We start from the raw sequence: 22,691 nt of genomic DNA on the forward strand, positions 1-22,691 counted from the left end.
TCATGGTCAAGGTAAATAAAAACCTTGCTGAAGGAAAGTTATCTCTACAGCAGCCTGAACATGACAAAAAACCGAGATTTACCAAAATCCTGACAGTATTCATTGATGGAGAATTTTGTTTTAGCTAAACTTTATTCGCATCTTGCTGGTCAGCCTACAAGAATGCATGTGATTTGTCAGAACACTCACAGAACAGTCAATTGGAACATCAATGACTGGTGAGGACCCACGTGTCCAAAACTAACCCTAATCCTCAACCTAACCCTAACCCTAACGAAACCCTAGTTCTAACCTTAGCATCATTCATAAGCATGCAGCAACATGAAATCAACCCTGAATGAAGAATTACCAATGAAACCCAGCTGCATACTGTTGGTCATAAGTCCATAGTCAGCTAGTTTTAAAGTTAAACATTCAAATAGAAAATAGAAAAATAGAAGAAAAAAAAAAAAGGAAAATAAAGATCCAGACTTCAGAATTAGTAGAAGATAATAGCAGGTCCTGTCCTTTATTGCAGGTTAATGTTAAGAAGCATTATTGAGGCACCCTTCGGAGAATGTCTAACAATCACACAAAGAACCCACATTTTTATAAATTTGTCAGAAGTGATTATGTATTCACCCAACCTTCTTTTACATATTAGTGTTTGCAATCACCTCCATTATATCCAAACCATACATTAGTCAAACTGATATTCAATACCCACACCAGTTGGAATCATTACAGCTACATTCCAAGAGAAGACTTCTCCTGAAGAAGATTGTCTTTATATACGGTCCTAACCCTGGTGGGGAGGTAATATAAAAATTAAATTCACTTTATTTCAGAAAGCTTCATTGACATGACCATATATCTATATATATATATATATATGTGTGTGTGTGTGTGTGTGTGTGTGTGTGTGTGTGTGTGTGTGTGTGTGTGTGTGTGTGTGTGTGTATTTGTGCGTGTGTTTGTGCATGTGAGTGTGTGTGTGTGTGTGTGTGTGAGTGTGTGTGTTAAATGTTAAACCTCTTTTCCCTGTAAAGACTCTTTGTATTAGTTCAATACACAAAATGTCACCAGTGTACCTTGGGTTTAAGCTATCTCATGTATACCATGCATCTGTATAAACAGTGAATGTGTTAATAGTAAGCAGAAAACCCTGAGGAATTTGAGGTTTTGATAAACGAATTGTAAAGTGGTCCATCACATCAGGAAAACTATAATGGTGAGTGGGCAAGCCTAGTTTGTGATTGAGTTTCCACTCTTTTCAAATAGAATCTCCAGAATGTGAAATTGAACTGGCTGTATCGTGCAGTTGTTTTGACTTTTTTCAGTCAAAAACAAATACTCATTTGATTCCACCATGGGAGAGGATGTCTTCCTGGTTTCCTAAAAATCTCACTAACCTACTGACCACTGCTGTGGTCTTCATGATCACTGCTGTGGTCTTCCTGATCACTCCTGTGGTCATCATGAGCACTAGTGTGGTCTTCCTGAGGACTGGTGTGGTTTTCCTGAGCACTGGTGTAGTCTTCCTGGGCACTGCTGTGGTCTTCATAAGCACTGGTGTGGTTTTCATGAGCAGTGGTGAGCAGCTGTTGCCAATTTAGTGTGTTTGAATTTATTGTATGAAGTATCCTGTAAACAGTCTACTGACTATCTGAAGGAAAGTACAAAAAAAACTTACTCTTAAGAGTTCATAAAGCAGACTGGATACTTGGACCTAGAGCCACTGTGTGTGGGGTTTTTTTCTGATCATCCAAAAATCCTTGAGGTCCATCTAGGCTAAAGAGGTGACCATAAAGATTAAGAATTAGAGTTAGTTATGATTAAGGGTTAGGGTTAGGTAGTTAGAGCTGATTTTTTCTTCCCTAGAATTTCTAGACTATGAGAAAATTATTAGGACCAGGATAAACCTTTTTGCCCTTCACATGCATGCCCCTCACCATATGCAGTGAAAGCCTGCTGTGGTTCGACTCTTTTAATTTATACTGACTTTTATCTCACAGTTTTATCCTTAGCAGTAACCTTTTGATGATTGGCTCCTTCCATGTCACTTATGCTGTCAACAGCTCTCTGATTGGCTGTCTCCTGGGCTCCACAGGTGGACCGCTCAGAGGTGATTCGCAGCAGCATCAGCCCGGTCTTCTCTAAGGTCTTCACTGTGGACTACTACTTCGAGGAGGTACAGCGTCTGCGCTTCGAGCTACACGATATCAGCAACAACCACAATGGTCTCAAGGAGGCCGACTTTCTGGGGGCCATGGAGTGTACGCTGGGACAGGCAAGTGAGAGAACGAGTGAGACCCAGGGAGAGCGCGAAAGAGAATGAGAGAGTGGGGGGGGAGACAGAGAGAGATGAAGGGTGGGAGAGAGAGGGAGGAAGGTGCTTATGAGGTAGTAGGAATGGAAGAATGTGAGAGTGTAGCTGAAAGAGAAGGATAAAAGCATGCTAAGGTAGGACTATGTACAAGAGGAATGGTGAGAGCAAGAGAGTAGGGGTGAGTGCATGATGGGTGGAGTGAGTGCTTGATGAGTTGGAGTATGTGCTTGAGAGAGCACAGGAAATGGTACACAATGAGTGGAGAGAGCAAAAACGTGTGTGTTACCTAGGTGTTTAATTCATGTACAACTTATTTATCTGTTATGATTTTAACTATGGTTTTTATTATTGGCTTGCTCAAAGTCTTAGGTATTTAACATTAGTTTCTGAATGGTGACAGGCTCTCCAAGTATCTTAGATCATTCTGGATTCAGAATGTACTCAGTACATTCTGATGGCTTTGATGTTGGCTGTTTATTTAGGTTATTTTCCTTTCTATGCACAGATTGTGTCTCAGAGAAAACTCTCCAAAGCTTTACTGAAGCACGGAAACACGGCAGGCAAGTCTTCCATAACGGTAAGAAGCAAGTAAATATAGCAACATATGCACACATGCATAGGGTGCATGAAGACTGATTTCCCAATCTGGTTCCACTCTTTGTTGACATCACAGGTCACAGCAGAAGAACTGTCAGGGAATGATGACTATGTGGAGCTTGCTTTTAGCGCCAAGAAGCTGGATGACAAGGTATGGCCACTGGAGCACGTCACAATACATGCACTATGTATAAATAAAGGAAGTAGCCAGCTGAACCAGCTGAAAATATGAAATGAACCCTTTGTTTCTGATTTAATGCGGTTCATACCCAATTGATGGTGTCTGCTTAAAACTAGGCCGTTTGAGCTAGAACCTCCCCCACAACCACCTTCTCTACCACCTGATTTCATCATCATCACCATCACTACCACCACCACCTCTTCCACCATCACAATGACCTTCTGTTCTCTCTTTTTCTGTTGAGGTCTCCTCTGGGTTTGAGAATGGTAGTTTTTTATGGTTTAAGTTTCCCATTTTAAAAGTTTCTCTTTTCCAGGATTTTTTTAGCAAATCAGACCCATTTCTTGAAATCTTCCGGGTTAACGACGATGGCACTTTATCTCTGGTCCACAGAACTGAGGTGTGTTTTACAAACAGAAGCCACACCCACACAGACAATATCTGCCTATGATGGTATGTTTCAGTCTTGCAATAAATCTTACTCTTTCATGTACTTTGCAGACCATCATGAACAATCTAAACCCTGTATGGAAATCATTTAAAGTTTCCCTAAACACTCTCTGTAGTGGTGATCAGGAGCGAGAGCTAAAGGTAAGACTACATTACATTTCTGCTTTGGGACAGAAGAATGGCATGATGCAACATGTCGGAGTGACATTGGAAGAGACAGTGGAAGGGTCATTGGGAGTGACGGGGTAGTGGAAGGGGCAGTGAAAGGGAGGTTTGCTGCTTGGTTACATTTTGTTGGGGAGTCAGCTTGCATTGCTGCTTATTTGCATTGTTTTATTTGTTGTTTAATAGTTGCTTTTAAATCAGCACAATTTGTAGGGACATATATACCATTTTTCTCTGTTTAAAGGTTTTAACATGTGCTGTTTGGCCTTGGAGTTAGGGCATGCATTCTAAAAAGAGTTGATACTGGAATCATCACAGTCAGTAGTGTTGTGTGTTTGGAAGTGAGAAACCTTCTAAATCAATTGTTATTATTAGTTACATTTGTATAGCACCTTTTTCAGACTCAAAGACAATTTACAGACAGATATCAGCTTTTACAAACACACATTGAGAAGCAGCAGCCAATTTGCACACAGCATTCTCTCTATCAGAAACCATAGCCCCCTGGGGGACTGCACCAGGTGCAGGGAAAGGGGAGGAGGTTAAGACCAGGACAGAGCATCAACCAGCACTGGACACACTGATCACATTCATACAGGACAATTTTAGAATAATCAACCTAACCTCTATAATATTGGACCATGGGAGGATACCAGAGACCCCAGAAGAAACCCACACAGACAGAACATGGAAACTCCACCCAGATAGGGACTTGAACCCAAGACTCTAGAGCTGAGAACCACCAAGCCCCCAAATTGTAGGAAAGAATACTAGTCCTAGCATGCTGCATGATAATGCAGTAGCTAGTCTGGTACCCTGAGTGGTGATGGTGTCCTGAAACAGAAATAGGGATTTAGTAGTAGGATAAAATAGAAATTTCTTATTTCTGGTTCTCCAGTGGAGAGATTCACCCATTATTCTGCTGTTGATTTTATCTTTTGTTACTCTTTATTTTACACATTATTATTGTATAACTGATACACAATTTTCCATCTCAGACAAGGACAAAAAGCACTATGGTCATATTATACCACTCAAATATTGATTCAATCAGTAATATCAGAATTAGATAAAGAGTCAAAATTTCACCCTTCAGTCTTTCCATCTTTGACCACAGGGTCACGGCACAGCATAATTATTCTGACAGATTCCCGTGAAGCTGGCCTGTTCTTGTTCCACCACAAACCATGAGCCGACATCTCTTGCCACATACTAATTACTCACCGTCACTGTCACGGTGGCTAGCTGACAGTCAACTGAAACAAAATGGCACACAATAATACTAGAGGAGCTGATGTTACAGCACCATGCTGTAACAGAGGAGAAACTGATGTTACAACACCATGCTGTAACAGAGGAGAAACTGATATTACAACACCATGCTGTAACAGAGGAGAAACCGATGTTACAACACCATGCTGTAACAGAGGAGAAACCGATGTTACAACACCATGCTGTAACAGAGGAGAAACCGATATTACAACACCATGCTGTAACAGAGGAGAAACCGATGTTACAACACCATGCTGTAACAGAGGAGAAACTGATGTTACAGCACCATGCTGTAACAGAGGAGAAACTGATATTACAACACCATGCTGTAACAGAGGAGAAACTGATGTTACAACACCATGCTGTAACTGAAGAGAAACTGATGTTACAACACCATGCTGTAACAGAGGAGAAACTGATATTACAACACCATGCTGTAACAGAGGAGAAACTGATGTTACAACACCATGCTGTAACTGAAGAGAAACTGATGTTACAACACCATGCTGTAACAGAGGAGAAACTGATATTACAACACCATGCTGTAACAGAGGAGAAACTGATATTACAACACCATGCTGTAACAGAAGATAAACTGATATTACAACACCATGCTGTAACAGAGGAGAAACTGATATTACAACACCATGCTGTAACAGAGGAGAAACTGATGTTACAACACCATGCTGTAACTGAAGAGAAACTGATGTTACAACACCATGCTGTAACAGAGGAGAAACTGATATTACAACACCATGCTGTAACAGAGGAGAAACTGATGTTACAACACCATGCTGTAACTGAAGAGAAACTGATGTTACAACACCATGCTGTAACAGAGGAGAAACTGATATTACAACACCATGCTGTAACAGAGGAGAAACTGATATTACAACACCATGCTGTAACAGAAGATAAACTGATATTACAACACCATGCTGTAACAGAGGAGAAACTGATATTACAACACCATGCTGTAACAGAGGAGAAACTGATATTACAACACCATAGCCTCTTCCTTCAATTCTGATCCAGGCCTGTAGTAGAAACTCCTCTGTTTTCTTCTTCTTTTATTAGTTGTTGGTGTTTGGTAGGGACAGGCTGAATGCCAGCCACAAGGAAGAAGAGAAAGGAAGGAGAAGCCTTTATGTGTTTGGTAGAACATAAGCAAAGTTTCAAGTAAAGGTAAAGCAGGAACAATTCTAGGTATAGTGAGATTTTTAGAATTATCCTAGACTGATTTTTGTGTGGCAGATGGAATCATGGAAGGGATTAGAATGCTATAACGTGTTTGCAGTATCACAGTAAGTTATTACATGTGTTATTACACCATAGTTACTTAGTACTAAGATTATGGGATGAGAGCTTGTGTGTCTGGTTGTCTGTGTGTGTGTCTGGTTGTGTGTAATTTTGTGCTCAGTAACAAGACATATGAAATATCACTAATTCACTAATTTCACTATCTGTCTAGCTTTCTCTTTTTTGAGTGTCACACACATGCACACACACACAGACACACACACACAGAGTGAGAGAGATATACATCCACTCGCTCTCTCTCTCTCTCTCTCTCTCTCTCTCTCTCTCTCTCTCTCTCTCTCACACACACACACACACACACACACACACACGCTGCTCATGTGTTTTCTCAGTGGTACAGCTGTTAATGTCTCATTGGTATAGCCATGCAGATGCAGTATTGGTGAGAAACTGATGTGCTAAATCACTGTGCAGATATTCTCACTCCTGTAACACAAGGCTTTCTCCATTGCCTCATCTCCTCCCTTTTTATTCAAGCAATGTTATGTATAACCCCTTAAAACACAATTGAACCTGTGACGCTTATTAATGCTGCTGTCCGCATGTGTTGATGGTCTTCAGAGAGATGTCTTTCCTAGTAAAAAGGTTCCAGAGGTTTCTGAGGGGGGTAGAAGGTTATTAATTTTTGTAGTTCTGCAGGTTGAGGTCGCCAAGCCTCCTGACAGGCCCTGTGCTCTAATAGTCTCCTGCCTTGCCATATTGGTCTTTTTTTTACATCCTCATAAATCTTTAATTTCAGACTGTGAATAATGAGGTTGTGGATGACTGTTCAGAGTTTAAGTCAGTGTTTCGCCCTGACTCTCAGACTGTGTGTGGAGGGTAGTGGGTCAGGCATCACAGAACCTAAATCAGCACACACTGTTGCCTACTTCGCATCTGGTTATAAGACTGACACTGATTACTTAGTTCATCATCACACTGGTGTTAAAGATGAGATTCATACATGTGGATTTCTGCCATGACAAGTTGATTTGGACTTTGATTTAGCTTAATTGGACAAATTTGACTTGAACTTACTTTAAGGATCTCATTTCACATTCAGATTGCATTCACAGAGCCTGAAGCTCAGCCCACTCTTGTCATTTATTTTTAAGACCAGGCTTAAGACAGGCCTGGATCAGCATTCGTGACCATGTCTCCCTCTCTTTACAGAACTGGGGTTGAACCCAGGGCCTGAAATTCCTTTGTGAGCCTTGCATCCTTTCAAGGTTTCTTCTGAGAAAGTTTCTATTTAACAGTTTTGCACTCCCGTTCATTATGGACACAGACAAAAGCTATCTGCAAAGCAGCATTGTAACTGAATATCACTGAATTGGGCACCAAAGTGTAATAAGAATTGCTAGATGTTCATTAGAGTCACTTCTGTATCCTCTGCAGAACAGCCCCAGTGCTGCTCTACCCACAGGTGGGTTATACAGTAGTAAGCTTTCGCAGTCCCTTACAGAATTAAACCTTCCAAGTCCCCTACATTACAAAATGTTCCTTGTTCCCTACAGTACTAAACAATCCTAATCCCCTATAGTACTAAACCACCCTAGTCGCCTACATTAATAAAGCTTCCTAGTCCCCTACATTAATAAACCTTCCTAGTTCCCTACATTACAAAACCTTCATAATCCCCTACAATACTAAACCTTCCTAGTCCCCTACATTAATAAACCTTCCTAGTCCCCTACAATACTTAACCTTCATAGTCCCCTACAATACTAAACCTTCCTAGTCCCCTACATTAATAAACCTTCCTAGTCCCCTACATTACAAAACCTTCATAGTCCCCTACAATACTAAACCTTCCTAGTCCCCTACATTAATAAACCTTCATAGTCCCCTACAATACTAAACCTTCCTAGTCCCCTACAGTACTAAACAGTCCTAGTGTCCCACAGTATCCTAGTCCCCTATAGTACTCACATCATTTAAGTCCTCTCTGACAGTCAACATATTTCCATATAAATGCAAAATTAATGACCAGTTGTCTGTGTGTGTTAACCCAGATAGTGTTTAGGTGTGATTACATAGTGAAGCGCTGAGCTGGACAGGCCTGCAGCTGCCCCTTTGCTTCCTTTATTTTAATGCTATCAGTCACATTAACAGCATCCATTTTAATAGACAGACAATGCAAACTGGCATTTCTTTCATGACTGTCTAGTGCCTGGAGACAGAGGTTACGTGTGAGTCTGTGTAGAGTGTGTGTGAGGTTGGATGTGAGGTTGTGCGTGTGAGCCTGTGCAGTGTGACTAGTGAATAGCTGAAGGATGAGCCCACTGTATGAGTCAGCAGTGACTTGTCTGAATGGCCCTAACTGTCTAACTGTCTTTAGGCGCAAGCATTCATGATCAGATGCAACCGTTAGGCGGAAATGCAAAACGGTTATTTTAATGGATGTGGTCATGAATAAAGATGAGCGTGTTCATTTAAAATTCATGATCTGTGTACACAGGGTGTGTGGAAAGCTGTGGGGGCATTCCTGCGATGACACTGAGTTCAGTCTGAGATGTAACATTACCCCTTTGATCCAGGCATGTGCTGTATTTATATTCTAATTAAAACATTACTAAGAACATCAGATTTGATTTACCCAACAAAATGGTTATCAGCTAGTAAGTTGCAAATGTGGCATACTCCTTGATAGTAAAAGCACTGCCTCTTTTAATTCAGAAAAGAAAGGTTGGCCTGTTAGAAAAATATATAACACATCAAATTAATCAGAAATAACTTTACAGTATTCATCAGTTGGTTAAAAGACCAAGATTTATTGGTTTGCATTTCTGAGTAGCAAAACAGCATGCTGCCGTAAAAACAAGAGTAAGTCGTCATTAGATGTTTATAATTATTAACTACATACAAGATTCTCATTCACATTTATATTCATCATTGATGATAATGTCAATTATTTTTTATCAAAATTATCTGTATATTCTAATTTCATGTATAGTGGTTGCAAGGGTGAGTCATATCTTAGTGTTTGAGCTGGACAGGAAACAGTCCAGAGCTGAACAGGGAAGTCATAATGGACCTGGGTGGAAAAGGTGGCTTTTCCTTTGCCTGCTGAAAAGTCAACCACAGCATCTTTGTATGAATATTTTAAATGGCCTTCAAATTTTGATTACCCCCTACTAATGTCTCTGCATCAATGATTCATCATCAGCTATGTGACAGTGTGTTGTCTTCCTGTGCACTGACATACACACAAAAAAACAAACATGCAAACACACACAAACAAACTGTACAGTAGTGTACAATATACACACAATGTGAGTGTGTTTGTGCATTCGTGCGAGTGTGTGTTTGTGCATTTGTGTGTGTTTGTGCATTGATGTGTATTTGTGCATTCATGTGCAAGTGTGTGTGTGTGTGTGTGTGTGTGTGTTTGTGCATTTGTGTTTGTGTATTTGTGCAAGAGTGTGTTTGTCCATAGGTGTGAATGTGTGTTTGTGCATTTGTGTATGTGTCAGTTTTTGTGCAGTCATGTGTGTGTGTTTGTGCATTAATTTGTGTGTATGTATGTGTTTTTGCATTTTTGTGAGCATGTGTTTGTGCAGTTGTGTGTGTGTGTTTTTGTGCATTTGTGTGAGTATGTTTGTGCATTCATGTGTGAATGTGTATGTGTGTGTGTTTCTGCATTTGTGTGAATTGTGTTTGTGCATTCATGCAAGTGTGTGTGTTTGTGCATTTGTGTGAGTGTGTGTGTGTGTGTGTGTGTGTGTGTGTGTGTGTGCATTTGTGTGCATGTGTGTGTTTGTGCATTAATGTATGAGTGTGTCTTTGTGTATTCGTGCAAATGTGTGTTTGCAGTCATGAGTGTGTCTTTGTGCATTCAGGTGATTGTGTGTGTTTGTGTGTTCCTGTGAGTGTGAGAGCATGTTTGTGTATTCGTGTGAGTGTGTGTTTGTGCATTAAGATGAGAATGTCACACTCATGTGTGAGGTGGTGCTGACCTTTCATTAGCTGAGTTACGCAAGCTTACTCAGCACATGGTCTTCCAATAGGTCGCATGGGGCTGAACACCCATTTCCTAGTTAATGGAGCACATTATTCATTATTTACTCCATTTACTCCAAGTCATTGGGTTCTCCTCCTCTACATGCACACTATTTGTCACTTTCAATGAATTATATAAATTTGCCTTAAATTTGACAAGTATGGCCTTAAGATTGTTATTAAGATGTTGCAACATTAATGTGGGTGTCGCAAAGATTTTGCATGTGTGTGAGACTATAAGAACATGTGACTTTTTTCAAACAAACCACCACACCTGGGCAAACTGAGATGAACAGAGCCACAATGCCCAGCTCAGAGGGAAGGTTGTGAGGTCTTAAGGGCAGAGTGAGGGCCAATTGAGATTTGTGATGGCACTTGTATCAAAGCTGGTGAATCGCTTTTGTTCACTGTACTTTCTATGTTTTCATCTTTGTCTGGGATCAGATTTAATGAACAATTATTAAATGTCAATGGCTATGTTAGTATGTCCTTGATATGTGACATTTTTTAATATTTATTAAGCAGGTCTACACAGGAAAAGAAAAGAGTAAAAGCAATATAACCATTCTTGCAACCATTCTTATAAATTATTATTATTATTTTTTTTAAATAAATAATATATAAATCTAAATAATTTATATTTATGTATACATGCCATGCCATGGTAGAAAATAGGTTACAGCTTATATTCTGTTTAGTTTTTTTTTATTATTATTATTTAGTTTAGGTTATTTTGTCATTTTTTGTTCACTAAGCTCTTGAATAGCTCCTGTTGTTTAGGCTCTAATGGAATTCAGAATTAATCTGATGCATATAAGGATTTATTTTACGTCTGATTTCCTAAAAGTGATTTAAATTATGTACCAGTGAAAGAGGAGTGAAAGAGGGGTGCTTATTATCACTTAAGAGGAAATAATAATAGAGTTGTAAAATACAGAATCACACACAACAGAAGACAAAAAGAATAGGTTTATCACACCAGAAATGGTCTGTAGTGTGTCTTCAGTTCCTCTGGAATTCTCAGTGGTCTGTCTCTCTTGTTTTATCTTTTATTCTGTCACTCTCATTTTTTAGAGTATTGTCTGGGACTGGGACTCAAATGGAAAGCATGACTTCATTGGAGAATTTCAGACTACTTTCAAAGAGATGAAGTTAGCAATGGAAGGAAAACAGGTAGACACTGACACACACACACACTTTGTTGGTTGTGGCTGGAATCACAAACTTGGATGCAAGGCAAGGCAAGTTTATTTGTATGGCACTTTTCACACACTTTCAATTCAAAGTGCTTCAAATCAGATATAGAAGTATAATAAAACGTAGCGCATCCTCAGCTCTGTCACCTTGGGAAGGTTTTTGCCAAAAACTAAATGTAAAACTTTACAAAAACAATTTATTAAAATAAAGTTAAAATAGACTAAAGTGAATTTAAAGAAATAAAATGAAATATTAAAGAGATAAAACCTGAATTAAAGTAAATATGTTTAACAGAAAATATAAAGATATACAGTACATAAAATCAGTAAAATCACATTAAAGACAAGTGCCTTGTCTGCACTCTGCAGTGCTCCATTGCTGCTCTCTTCTTGTGTCTCATGCAGTGTTGAGACTTTCTGGGGTTGTACCAACTATGTTAATACTTCTCGACAGTATCAGTAGTATTGGCAGTACTTCACAGTATCAGTACTATTTGTAGCAGTCAACAGTATGTGTAGTATCGGTAGTACTCAATAGTATCAGCAGTATCAGTAGTACTTGACAGTATTAATAGTATCAGTAGTACTCAACAGTATCAGTACTATTGGTAGTACTCAACAGTATCAGTAGTATTGTAGTATTTGACAATATAATTTCTATTCATAGTACTCAACAGTATCAGGCTATTGGTAGTACGCATCAGTATCAGTAGTACTCAGTAGTACAGTAGTGCAGTTTCAGTACTATTCGCAGTACTTCACAGTATCAGTACTATTCATGGCACTCAATAGTGTCAGTAGTATCAGTAGTACTTGACAATATTAGTACTATTGGTAGTACTCAAGAGTATCAGTAATATCGATAGTACTCAACCGTTTCAGTACTAGTCGTAGTACTCAACAGTATCAGTAGTATTGGTAACACTTGACAGTAACAGTAGTATAGGAACAACTCATCAGTATCAGGAGTATCGGTAGTACTCGACAGTATCAGCAGTATCAGTAATATTCTGCAGTATCAGTAATAGTGATTGCATCTTACACTGTAAGTTTCTAGTGTTAGAAATGTTAGGCCAATACCACTACCAATACTGTAATATGATATTTTGACACCCAAATGTGAAATCTGCATCTGCAAAGCCTCATGCCCACCTGTCAAAGCCACACCCCCACCCTGTCAAAGCCACAATCCCACCCTTGACAAAGCCACACCCTCACCTCGTCAAAGCCACTTCCCAACACCTGTGAGTGATATGTTAAAGGGGCTGTGTTATTAGCTACTGACAATGTGTATAGGCTGTACCAACACACATTATATAGCAAATGTTCCATAGTTTTCATGGTCTTATATAAGGGCATATGGTAAGTAGTGGAAAATAGGTGCAAATTACTGCACCTTTCTCCTGGGTTAATGCCAAGTGCTCATGGAACATGGTATCAGTAATGTGTGTCGGCCAGTTCTCAATAGAAACAGCAGTCCAGCTGACATGCTGTCTGTGTAATTCTGACAGGGCCAGAGCCAGGTCCCAACAATGACTCATTTTACAGTCAGAACAGACTTGTTCTGTAGAATATGCATGTACAGACCATAGCACTGCATGTCTGTGCACAGCAATGATGCATCCCTCTTTCACTCTCTCTTACTCTCCTTCTCTCTCTCTCTCTGTCTAAATCACTCATCCCTTTCTCTCTCTCGTTCATGCTATTTCACTCTCACACTCTCTCTCACACGCTCTCTGATAACTCTCTCACACGCACTCACTTTGCCTTCCTCTCATCTTTTGTCCTGTTTATCTCACGTTGTTATTGTTGTTTTTTTTAATAACAAAGAATGCATCAAGCAAGAAACAGAATACAGTTATACCATGTTTTTGTTACAATACCCTGTCCCAATACCCTGTCCCAACCCAACTAGAGCTACTTAACCTCCTGAACAATTACCTTTCATACGTCATGGTACATGTTACTTACAAATTGTCATATGCGATTATAGTAACATATGTATTAACATGTAACATTTAAATTTAAATTGTGTTATTTGATGCAATACTATGTCCCAAAGGGTGAATTTCATTTTCTCTAAAGAATGTATAGAATGTATCACGTCTTCAAATAACAGTGAGATTTGAGCAGCAAAAAGATTTCAAGTGTAGTAAAATTTTCCTATAAGCTAAGATAGAGTTGAAAGCTAAGCTATCTGAATGTTTAAATAAAAGCAGATTGGCATTACTGTTGATGAGGAATGAGATTCAGTTCTACACCAGAACACATCTGGACAGGACAACCAGAACAGTATCTTTTGGAAATTTGCTGCCCTATAATAGACCAATAAATTTGGCAAGGCCAAACCACCTGTAGGCCTATTTCTTTGAATGAGGCGTCTGCTAATTTTAGGTCTTCTGCCTTTCCAAATAAAGGCTGAAATGAGTTTGTCTACTGAATGAAAGAAGGATTTTGGTAGAAATACAGGGATGGATATAGAAGGATATAAAAAGCTGGCTTGAATATTCATTTTTGATGCACTGAATTCTACCAGCCAGGGAGAATACTCCATCTATTGAGATTTGGCCATCTAGTGAGATTTGAACCAGAGTGGGCCCATTTTATTCTGATATACAAAATGTTACCCAGAGCATGAGATAAGAAGACAGATAAATAGATAGATACTGAGAAAGGGGGGTAATTGAATAATTCTGCAAGGCTTCTGAATTCTAGGTGCATATTTTGACAGTCTGAGTGTGGCAGCGGCCAATAAATCTTTTCACACACACTGCAATACACACATATCCAGCCATTTTCATTCCATTTGCCACCTCTTCACTGAGTCTGCAGTACACTGCTGCCTGTGTCACTGTCCCTGAAAGATGAAAGTGTCTTCGGAGGCAGCCAGCAGTCCACACTCATTAGTGAATTAGCTTCCTCTCACTTCAGTCTCATCGTTATCATCCTCAGAAGCACACTCTGAGACACAGCGAACACAGTTCAGCCCACGCTACCAGTGTTTTTGCCATCTTACCTACAGAGTGGGCTTGTAGTCATCTGGTACAGGAGGTTTACTTGTACTGTATACATATTTCTGTTATTTTTAGCTGTACAAAAACAGAAATATTTCAGAAATAATTAGAATTATAATGAGAAAGACCAATTTTGCTGGATTTTGTAATAAACTCATAAATCATAAACCTCAGAATTTTCCATATTAGTAGACTTTAATCCCTATGATTTAATGATCTTGAGACTGTTTTTCATACACAGGCTCTTCCATTTTATTAGAAATACCCTCCTTGTACCAACACTAAAACTGTGATCGAGTCTAACGTACACCTACAAGCTGTCTCTTATAAAGTGGCATTTTTAAGCAGTTAGTATTTGTAAGTCATAGCCATTAGAACAGTTGCTGTAACATTTCTTGTTTTTGCAGACTGCTGTAGTTTCCCTTTAAAAGCCTGCAGCTCATCAGCACAGAGCTGCTGCTGCCAGTCACATAGTAACACAGGCAGAGAAGCAGCCCATCAATATGGATGTCTCACCTCCTCACACCCAATAGTACATTTCCCTGCTGTGATGGTTTATGACATGCTTTGTTCGGTAAATTTCAATAAACTGGCAGGAGAGTTACATTACATAATTCTGTGGTCACTGGATTAATTGTCCTGTGCACTGAGTGAGGTGTAATTTACTGTCAGTAGGATTACTGGCGACCCCGTGAAGAGTTTCTTACAGGCTTATTAAGGGCCCTGTGTGAAACTCCAATGGTTAGGCTCAAGGTATTTGACATCTTATCCTTTGTATAATTACACTTTGGATGGGAGGTAGTCTGTTAAAACTGCTGGATGTTTAGTCAATGTGTAACTCTTTCTGCTTAAGATACTCTCTGTAATAGTGTATTTAATGTGCTTCTATTTTTACATTCTCACAAATGCTGAGAAGATCAAGATCAAGGGTAAATCCATGATCAGGGTCATTAATACAGTCCAGCATCAAATTGCCAAGACAAATAGATCCAGATCCAGAATACATGGTTAACAAACAGAAAGCAAAACATGAAAACCGAGAAAAACAAACAAGATAACCAAGACATATAACTGACACAACAGAGGCCATAGCAATGAAGACAGACAGGCTTAGAACAATGAACTCAGGCATCGTGAACAAGACATTGGCTAGAACACATGACCAGTGAGGAAACCAAGGAAACACAGGGTAGAAATACACAGGCTAATGGAAACTAAAACAAGAAAAAGCTGAAAATGATGACAGTCGGGGACACTAATCGTGAGGGCATAACAAAGAAACCAAAACAAAGATGCACATGGAAAAGAAATTCAGGAAGTAAAACTAAACAAAAAGCACAAGACAGATTGCTAGGACGAAGGGATGCCAGGGAGTGGCCAACCATGAAACCTTTGACCAATGCAATTGTTTCAGCTACATCAAGTCCAGACTCTTGATCTTCATTAATCGGTATATTGAGTGGACACAGGGGCTGGAACTGCAGGTGAACCAACTTCTGACTACAGACTCAAATAAAATTAAAAAATTCTTTTTATTTAATTTACTGGAGAATGATCAGGGAATGTAGTCATTTTGGACTCTCACATTCATACTGCCACTAACTAATGAAAACACTAATCAAACTAATAAGGAAATCCTTTTAGAGCTGTGCTCAGATCTACTGCAACTCTTTATTTCATGTTAAACTTAGAAAAGATGTGATATCATGTGTAAGAAAAAATGTGAGGTTATGGGTAAAAAAAAAAGTGAAATCATGTTTTGCTGAGCAAAATTATTGTTTAATTCTCATGGACCTGCTTAGTAAATTAGCCAAATAAATTATGGTTATGTAATCTATCTGTTATTCCAATAAAAACCCATCTTTTTGTATATATGATCAAATAAATCATAGGAATCAAATGCTGAACAGTAAACCAAACAATGATTAAAAGAAGCTTCTAGAAATGAGCACTAGCAGGGTGACACAACTATTCTAGAACTAAGCACTAGCTGATGAGTGACACAACTGTTCTAGAACTAAGCACTAGCTGATGGGAAACACAGCTGTTCCAGAGCAACAACACTGAGGTGAGATATGACTGTTCTAAAATTGAGCACTAGCCAATGTGTCATTTCTTTCATTTTCTGTTGTTCAACGGTCCATTCCTCATAAATAGATGCAATGGGAGTGCATCAACCCCAAGTATCAAGTGAAGAAGAAAAACTATCGAAACTCTGGGGTGGTGATGCTGACCCAGTGTAAGGTATGGAAGCTGACTTTGTGAGTCTCTCTCTCCACAACAACATAATGGCTGTGGTAAACAGAACCAAAAGCTCTCAAAATAGGCATCTGATATCTTAAGATGTTTCATTGCTTGATTGCTTTTTTCACCAGCTCCATTTTTCTTTCAGATCATAAAGATGCACTCGTTTCTGGATTATATAATGGGTGGCTGTCAAATCCAGTTTACAGTAAGTGGTGGTGAATGAGCTCCCCGTCTATGACAGCCTAAGAACAACAGAGTGCTCTGTTATTAATGAGCAGGCCCTGCAGATGCACAGCCCCAGTAAGGTTGTCCATACAATCTAATCTGAGATTACCTTCTTGCATCTTTGTACTGCCATTAGTGCTAGGATGTCAGTTAAAACTGGTGTCACATCAGTAGTTACAGTCATATAAATTCACAAACCAAAGCTAACATGAAGATCCCGTTTCATCGGTTTGGAGAAAATCTTGGATCATTGGCTGCAGTTTCATCATCACAGCAGTAGGTCTGTCAGTCATCTTCCCACTCAGATACACAGACACTCATGACCTCCAGCCCAGGCGTGGGGCTGTAAGACATGTGGAGATTTTACTGGCTGTAACCATGGCAGTGCCTCTCTGCAGGTGGCAATTGATTTCACTGCCTCAAACGGGGATCCACGCAACAGCTGTTCCCTACACTACATCCACCCATACCAGCCCAACGAGTACCTGAAAGCCCTCGTCGCTGTGGGCGAGATCTGCCAAGATTATGACAGGTAACGGAATCCAGACTTCTGTCGACATACTTAAAAAAATAGCCAACATACTAATCAGAAAATGCAGCAGATCAGTTAATGAAGCAATGAGTTTATTTTATTAGGACAATGCACATTCACAAAAATATGTGTAGTGACAGTGTTCCATAATGGTACACAATAAAGATGCACAATGTCTTGCCAATATTTAATGCAATTGGGAGGAGAATCCTATGACATTCTTAATGGGCAACCATCCTTAATAAACACCTACACCTTTACTCCAATTATCTTTTGAGAAAAAATACTTGTGTTAAAGTGTATATTTATAATTTCACAAAAGCCCCCTGCCCCAACATACATACCAAGAACAAAAAATAATTAGTGTAATGTTCAAGATTGTTCCATAGCAAGAAACATTGGCTAGTATATTTTCTATAAAGTTGTAAATATAACTTACTAGTACATTACCTATAAAGTTGTTATTATAACGTCCTAAAGTATTATATATATATAGTTGTAATTATAACATAACATTTTACAGGCACACACTTTGCTGATAATTTGACATCTGCCATCATATGTATGGATGCAGTTTACACTTTCCTATTGTGCAAGTCTTTCTACATTTACCTCCATTGTATGGCCAAATATATATGGACATCTGACCATTATGAGCTTGTTGGATATCTCATACTAAAACCATAGACATAATTGTGAGGTTGATACTATTCTGTGGCCTTAATAGCCTCTGCATTTGAGGGAAGGCTTTCCAGAGGATTTTGAAGCATGTCTGTGGCAGTCTGTGCACATTCAGTCAAGTATTCCTGATTCAGAGTCAATGTTTTAATTCATCCAAAGGTGTTCAGTGGGGTTGAGGTTGGAGCTCTGTGCAGGCCACTGGAGTTCATCCACACTAAGCTCATTGATCTGTAATGTTATGGGCCTTGCTTTGTGCACTGGGGCACAATCATGCTAGAATAGGAACGGGTCCCCAAGCTGTTGCCACAAAATGGGAAGCATATAGCTGTCTAAAATATATTTGTCTAAAATGTCTAGGCAGTAATTGTACACTTATTAGTAGTGACTGTTGTTGAAACATCTGAACTCAGTAATTAGGAAAAGGGTCTGCATACCTTTGGCCATATACTGTAGGACCTGTATGGGGTTATGGTTAGTAAAAAGCAGTGCTGAATGGAAAGCATTGCTTCACCACTGGACTGTCCACTGTAAGTACCGGAAATATCTGCTCATGCAGATTAACCTAGAACTCGCTTCTAGATCTTGTTTGCAAATATGAATGTATGTTTCACAGATATCATTAAAGTACATGCACCAATGTTTAGAAAATGTAAACAAGCTAAGCTTTAAGCTGCTTAAAGATGTGAAGCATTCAATTAATTAAATACACCAATAAACCCTTATTTATATTAATCTATTTATGTAACATTTGTGTTCTCAAAGCTATTAACCAAACCATAGCAGTCATCTATGAGTTAATGAGAGGCTTGGGTCGGCTACATTAGGCATGATGTGTGTACTCTCTGGCTTCTCAGTCATCTGAGAGCTTGCATGAGTGTATCATTCAAGCACTGAGCCAATTATATTTGACCCTTACCAATGTCAAGCATCTCCACGCCCATTTCTCAGCCTAGATCTTACTAATTGCACTAACACTAATCATCTGGGCCCTCTGACTCTGATTTCAGTGATAAAATGTTTCCGGCCTTTGGGTTTGGAGCACAGATCCCCCCTGACTTCAAAGTAAGTCTGCTGTCTTCTCACAGATAAATAGCTCTGTAGTTCACTAAGGCAATATATGCAGTATCACCGATATCTAACAAAAGCTGCCAAGTCCATGTTGTTTTGCTGATGTAAAAATACTTGGCTCTCTAGTGCTGAAGTTTAAACATTAACTGATGTTTTTGATTTTCATGTAGTTTCAGGTAATTGCATTTAAAGCCTGTTATTTGTTTTCTGTCATCCACTGTGTTTTGTCATCCTGTTATTTGTATAGTCATCCACTGCAGTGCTGTGACACTGCTTACTGAGCTAAATGAATACTAAAATAATACTGTGAAGTAATCATTTTAATGTTAATCACTAAAAACCATATGTTAATTACATGTGGAGATTTACAACCTCAGGTGTAGGCACAAGCCAAAATACTTGCTGTATGAGAAAAATTAAAGAAGATTAGGAAGACATGGTATATGAGTAAGATATTTATTGTTATGTAGATTTGGTCTATCAGTATGTTATTTTGTTTTATGTTTGAATCAATGCCTGTGTTTAAATTGAATATATATTGAGTATATTTTGTTTTGTATTAGCAGCTACATAGCCTGAATGACAAAGTCATTCAGTTACCACTGCTGTGACTATGTTGGTCAAATGGCAGATTACCATTAATGCAGAAATGTTGATCTGTATTTGTACCTAAAAAAAGGATCCAGTGACAAATCCTACTCTAAAGCATTCTAAGATCACAGGAGGTTTTTTTTTCCCAATGGCCTGATCAGATCTTCTAGCTTCAAACAGTTCAGAGACCACTAAACAATAAATTGCTATGGAAACCACAGCTACCTGATGGGGACTTTCTAAATCATTCATGAACTTCCAAGGCCATGTGAATGTAATCAAAAACTCAATAATTTCACTAATTGCGGTCCTGCAGTGTCATGTAATCCGATTGGCTGCAATATGCCTTCCCATGGTCAGATTTACATGACTGAATGCAATTGGATGTGGCTCAGAAACTGTATTTGACTTGAGTAAAGTGGGAGTTGCCATGATTTATGTATAATACAGTTTTAATTATTGCATTTTCCCTGAATTTAAATAAACCTCAATAATACAGTTTGTCCAGTACATTATATAAAAACATTTCACTTATGGCATACAAAACAAACACTACAGTTGCCCTTTTCCTTTTATTACAGTGGCTTTGCATGTCGAGTGTTTCAAGTGTGTTTACACTCTTGACTTTTGATCCTCATTCATATGAACATTTCTTCCTCATTTCAAAGGTGTATGTAGTGAAAAAATACTAAATATTTACAGTACAGTCCTTATGTGACTATGTAGTTTAGGCCAAGGCTCCTTGGTATAATGACATGAGAGAGTTCATTTGAGTTTGTTTTTTTTTCTTCAGGTCTCTCATGATTTCGCTGTGAACTTTGATGAGGACAACCCAGAGTGTGCTGGTGAGTGAGTGTGTGTGTATGTGTGTGTGTGTGTGTGTGTGTGTGTGTGTGTGTGTGTGTGTGCGTGTGTGTGTGTATGTGTGTGTGTATGTGTATGACCTCTCTAGACTCTAGAGAGATATATTTTTTAGTTCAATGTAAATGTAAAATTTTTGGATACCACATTCCACACATATTTCACACACTCACATATCTGCAGAAAGTTCAGTGTTGTCCTCCAAATTTGCAATACATTTAATTTATTCTTGTAGTAGTACCCCTAAAATATAGCTCTTCACAGAATGGATGAGACTTAGTGAATATTTTACAACAAGCCATGTTAGAACACTATCTTTTGCCACCTTAGTCAAGGGTAAAAGGTCAATATCTTGATTAAAAGAAGTGACCCCAAGGGTTATTCATATTTAGAATGGGTTTCTAATTGAGGTTTTATTGTTATTGAATAACACTGTTGGTTTTTGCAGGGATTCAAGGTGTTGTGGAGGCCTACCAGAACTGTCTTCCTAAGATCCAGCTCTATGGCCCCACAAACATCGCGCCAATCATCCAGAAGGTAGCTAATGCCGCCTCTGAGGAGATGCACACCAAGGAAGCCATGGTATGTATTTATTTATACATATTTACCCATGGTATGTATTGATTTATACATGTTTACCCATGGCATGTATTTATTTATGCATATTTACTCATGGTATATATTTATTTATACACATTTACCCACACCATAAATTTATTTGGACCTATTTACCCATGTTATGTATATGATATGTATTTATATATACATATTTACCAAAGATATGTATTTATTTATTCATATTTACCCATGTCATGTATTTATTAATACCTGTCTACCCATGATGTGCATTTATGCATATTTATTCACCCATGTTAAGTGTTTGTTTATACATATTTACACATGGTATGCATTTATTTATACATGTTTACCCATGTTATGTATTTATTTATTCATATTTATCCATGCTATGTATTTATTTATACCTGTTTACCCATATTTAATTATACCCAAGGGTCTTAAAAAAGAAGTGGGGGAATGCCTTCACCTCAGAAGGCAAAATATTGATTGACTTTTTGTATGTTTTTCTGGCATTTTACATGAACTTTACATGTTTTAGAAATGTACATGTTTTACATAAAATTATTGTAAAAATACTTACTAACAATTTTAGACAGAACAAATAAGTAGGCCTAAAATTATAATGTTTTAAACACATTTACACTATCACAGCCGGCGGGCTTCTAGGGAGGCATGTGCTCCCAGTAACCACCTTGGCCTTGCCTATGATGGAACTACAACTGAATGGAAATATTCAAGCATAGTTTACAAACCTGTACAGACAGTACAGGCCTAATACTAAAATACTGTGACCACAGTCAGAGAAATTGCCAGAATGGATCTTTAGTCATGTCTTATGATGAAACCACTTGTGATTGTGAGTCTGTGGCAGACCACGGAGCCACATTTCTGCAGCCATGTTTCCCAGCCACTAGTAGGATTCCAGGACCTCAGAGGAGAACCATGCAACTTAATAAACTGCAGTGACACATGAGAGATAAGAAGCATACTGTACATCTTTATATTTAGGCTTGTACTATAATTTCTGTAACTTTAACACTGTATAAAATTGGATTCGAAACAAAAACAAAACAAAGATGCTATTAAAGGAAATAATGTTGGCTTTGATAAGAGGTTTGATCAGAGTTAGTTTACTATAGAAAAATCAACATGTACTTTTTTTCACAATCTTGAATAAAACTTTCATGTTCAGTACATGGTCTCAAATCCTTTAAAATCACTGTCTGTAAGATGTCTGTGATCCATAGACCCCATCATATACTGGGCCTGGAATCCAGCCAGTTTTATTTCCAGTTCACATGGGAGCTGTTTCCCTTCAATCTCGCCTTGAGAATGTGAAATGTCTGCTCAGCGGGCCTCTGCTCAGCTGATTGTCCAGTTAAGAGCAGCTACATTTAGGCCCCAAAAATATCTAGAGTAGCTT

The 22,691-nt window shown here is 38.6% G+C and overlaps 1 protein-coding gene across 1 annotated transcript in view; it reads left to right on the plus strand.

Moving 5' to 3' along the window:
* Positions 1-22,691, plus strand: part of cpne4b (copine IVb) — a 29,891-nt gene that overhangs the window by 2,601 nt on the left and 4,599 nt on the right. The window contains exons 3-14 of the mRNA XM_027014942.3: positions 2,090-2,269; positions 2,814-2,885; positions 2,982-3,056; positions 3,403-3,486; positions 3,588-3,677; positions 11,349-11,447; positions 16,642-16,728; positions 16,877-16,936; positions 17,355-17,488; positions 19,177-19,231; positions 20,622-20,673; positions 21,138-21,271. Coding sequence (XP_026870743.1) covers positions 2,090-2,269; positions 2,814-2,885; positions 2,982-3,056; positions 3,403-3,486; positions 3,588-3,677; positions 11,349-11,447; positions 16,642-16,728; positions 16,877-16,936; positions 17,355-17,488; positions 19,177-19,231; positions 20,622-20,673; positions 21,138-21,271 — 1,122 coding nt within the window. The remainder of the gene's footprint in view (positions 1-2,089; positions 2,270-2,813; positions 2,886-2,981; positions 3,057-3,402; positions 3,487-3,587; positions 3,678-11,348; positions 11,448-16,641; positions 16,729-16,876; positions 16,937-17,354; positions 17,489-19,176; positions 19,232-20,621; positions 20,674-21,137; positions 21,272-22,691) is intronic.

Source organism: Electrophorus electricus, chromosome 2 (genome assembly GCF_041902795.1).
Source record: "Electrophorus electricus isolate QZ-2024a chromosome 2, ASM4190279v1, whole genome shotgun sequence".
NCBI classification, from domain to species: Eukaryota; Metazoa; Chordata; class Actinopteri; order Gymnotiformes; family Gymnotidae; genus Electrophorus; species Electrophorus electricus.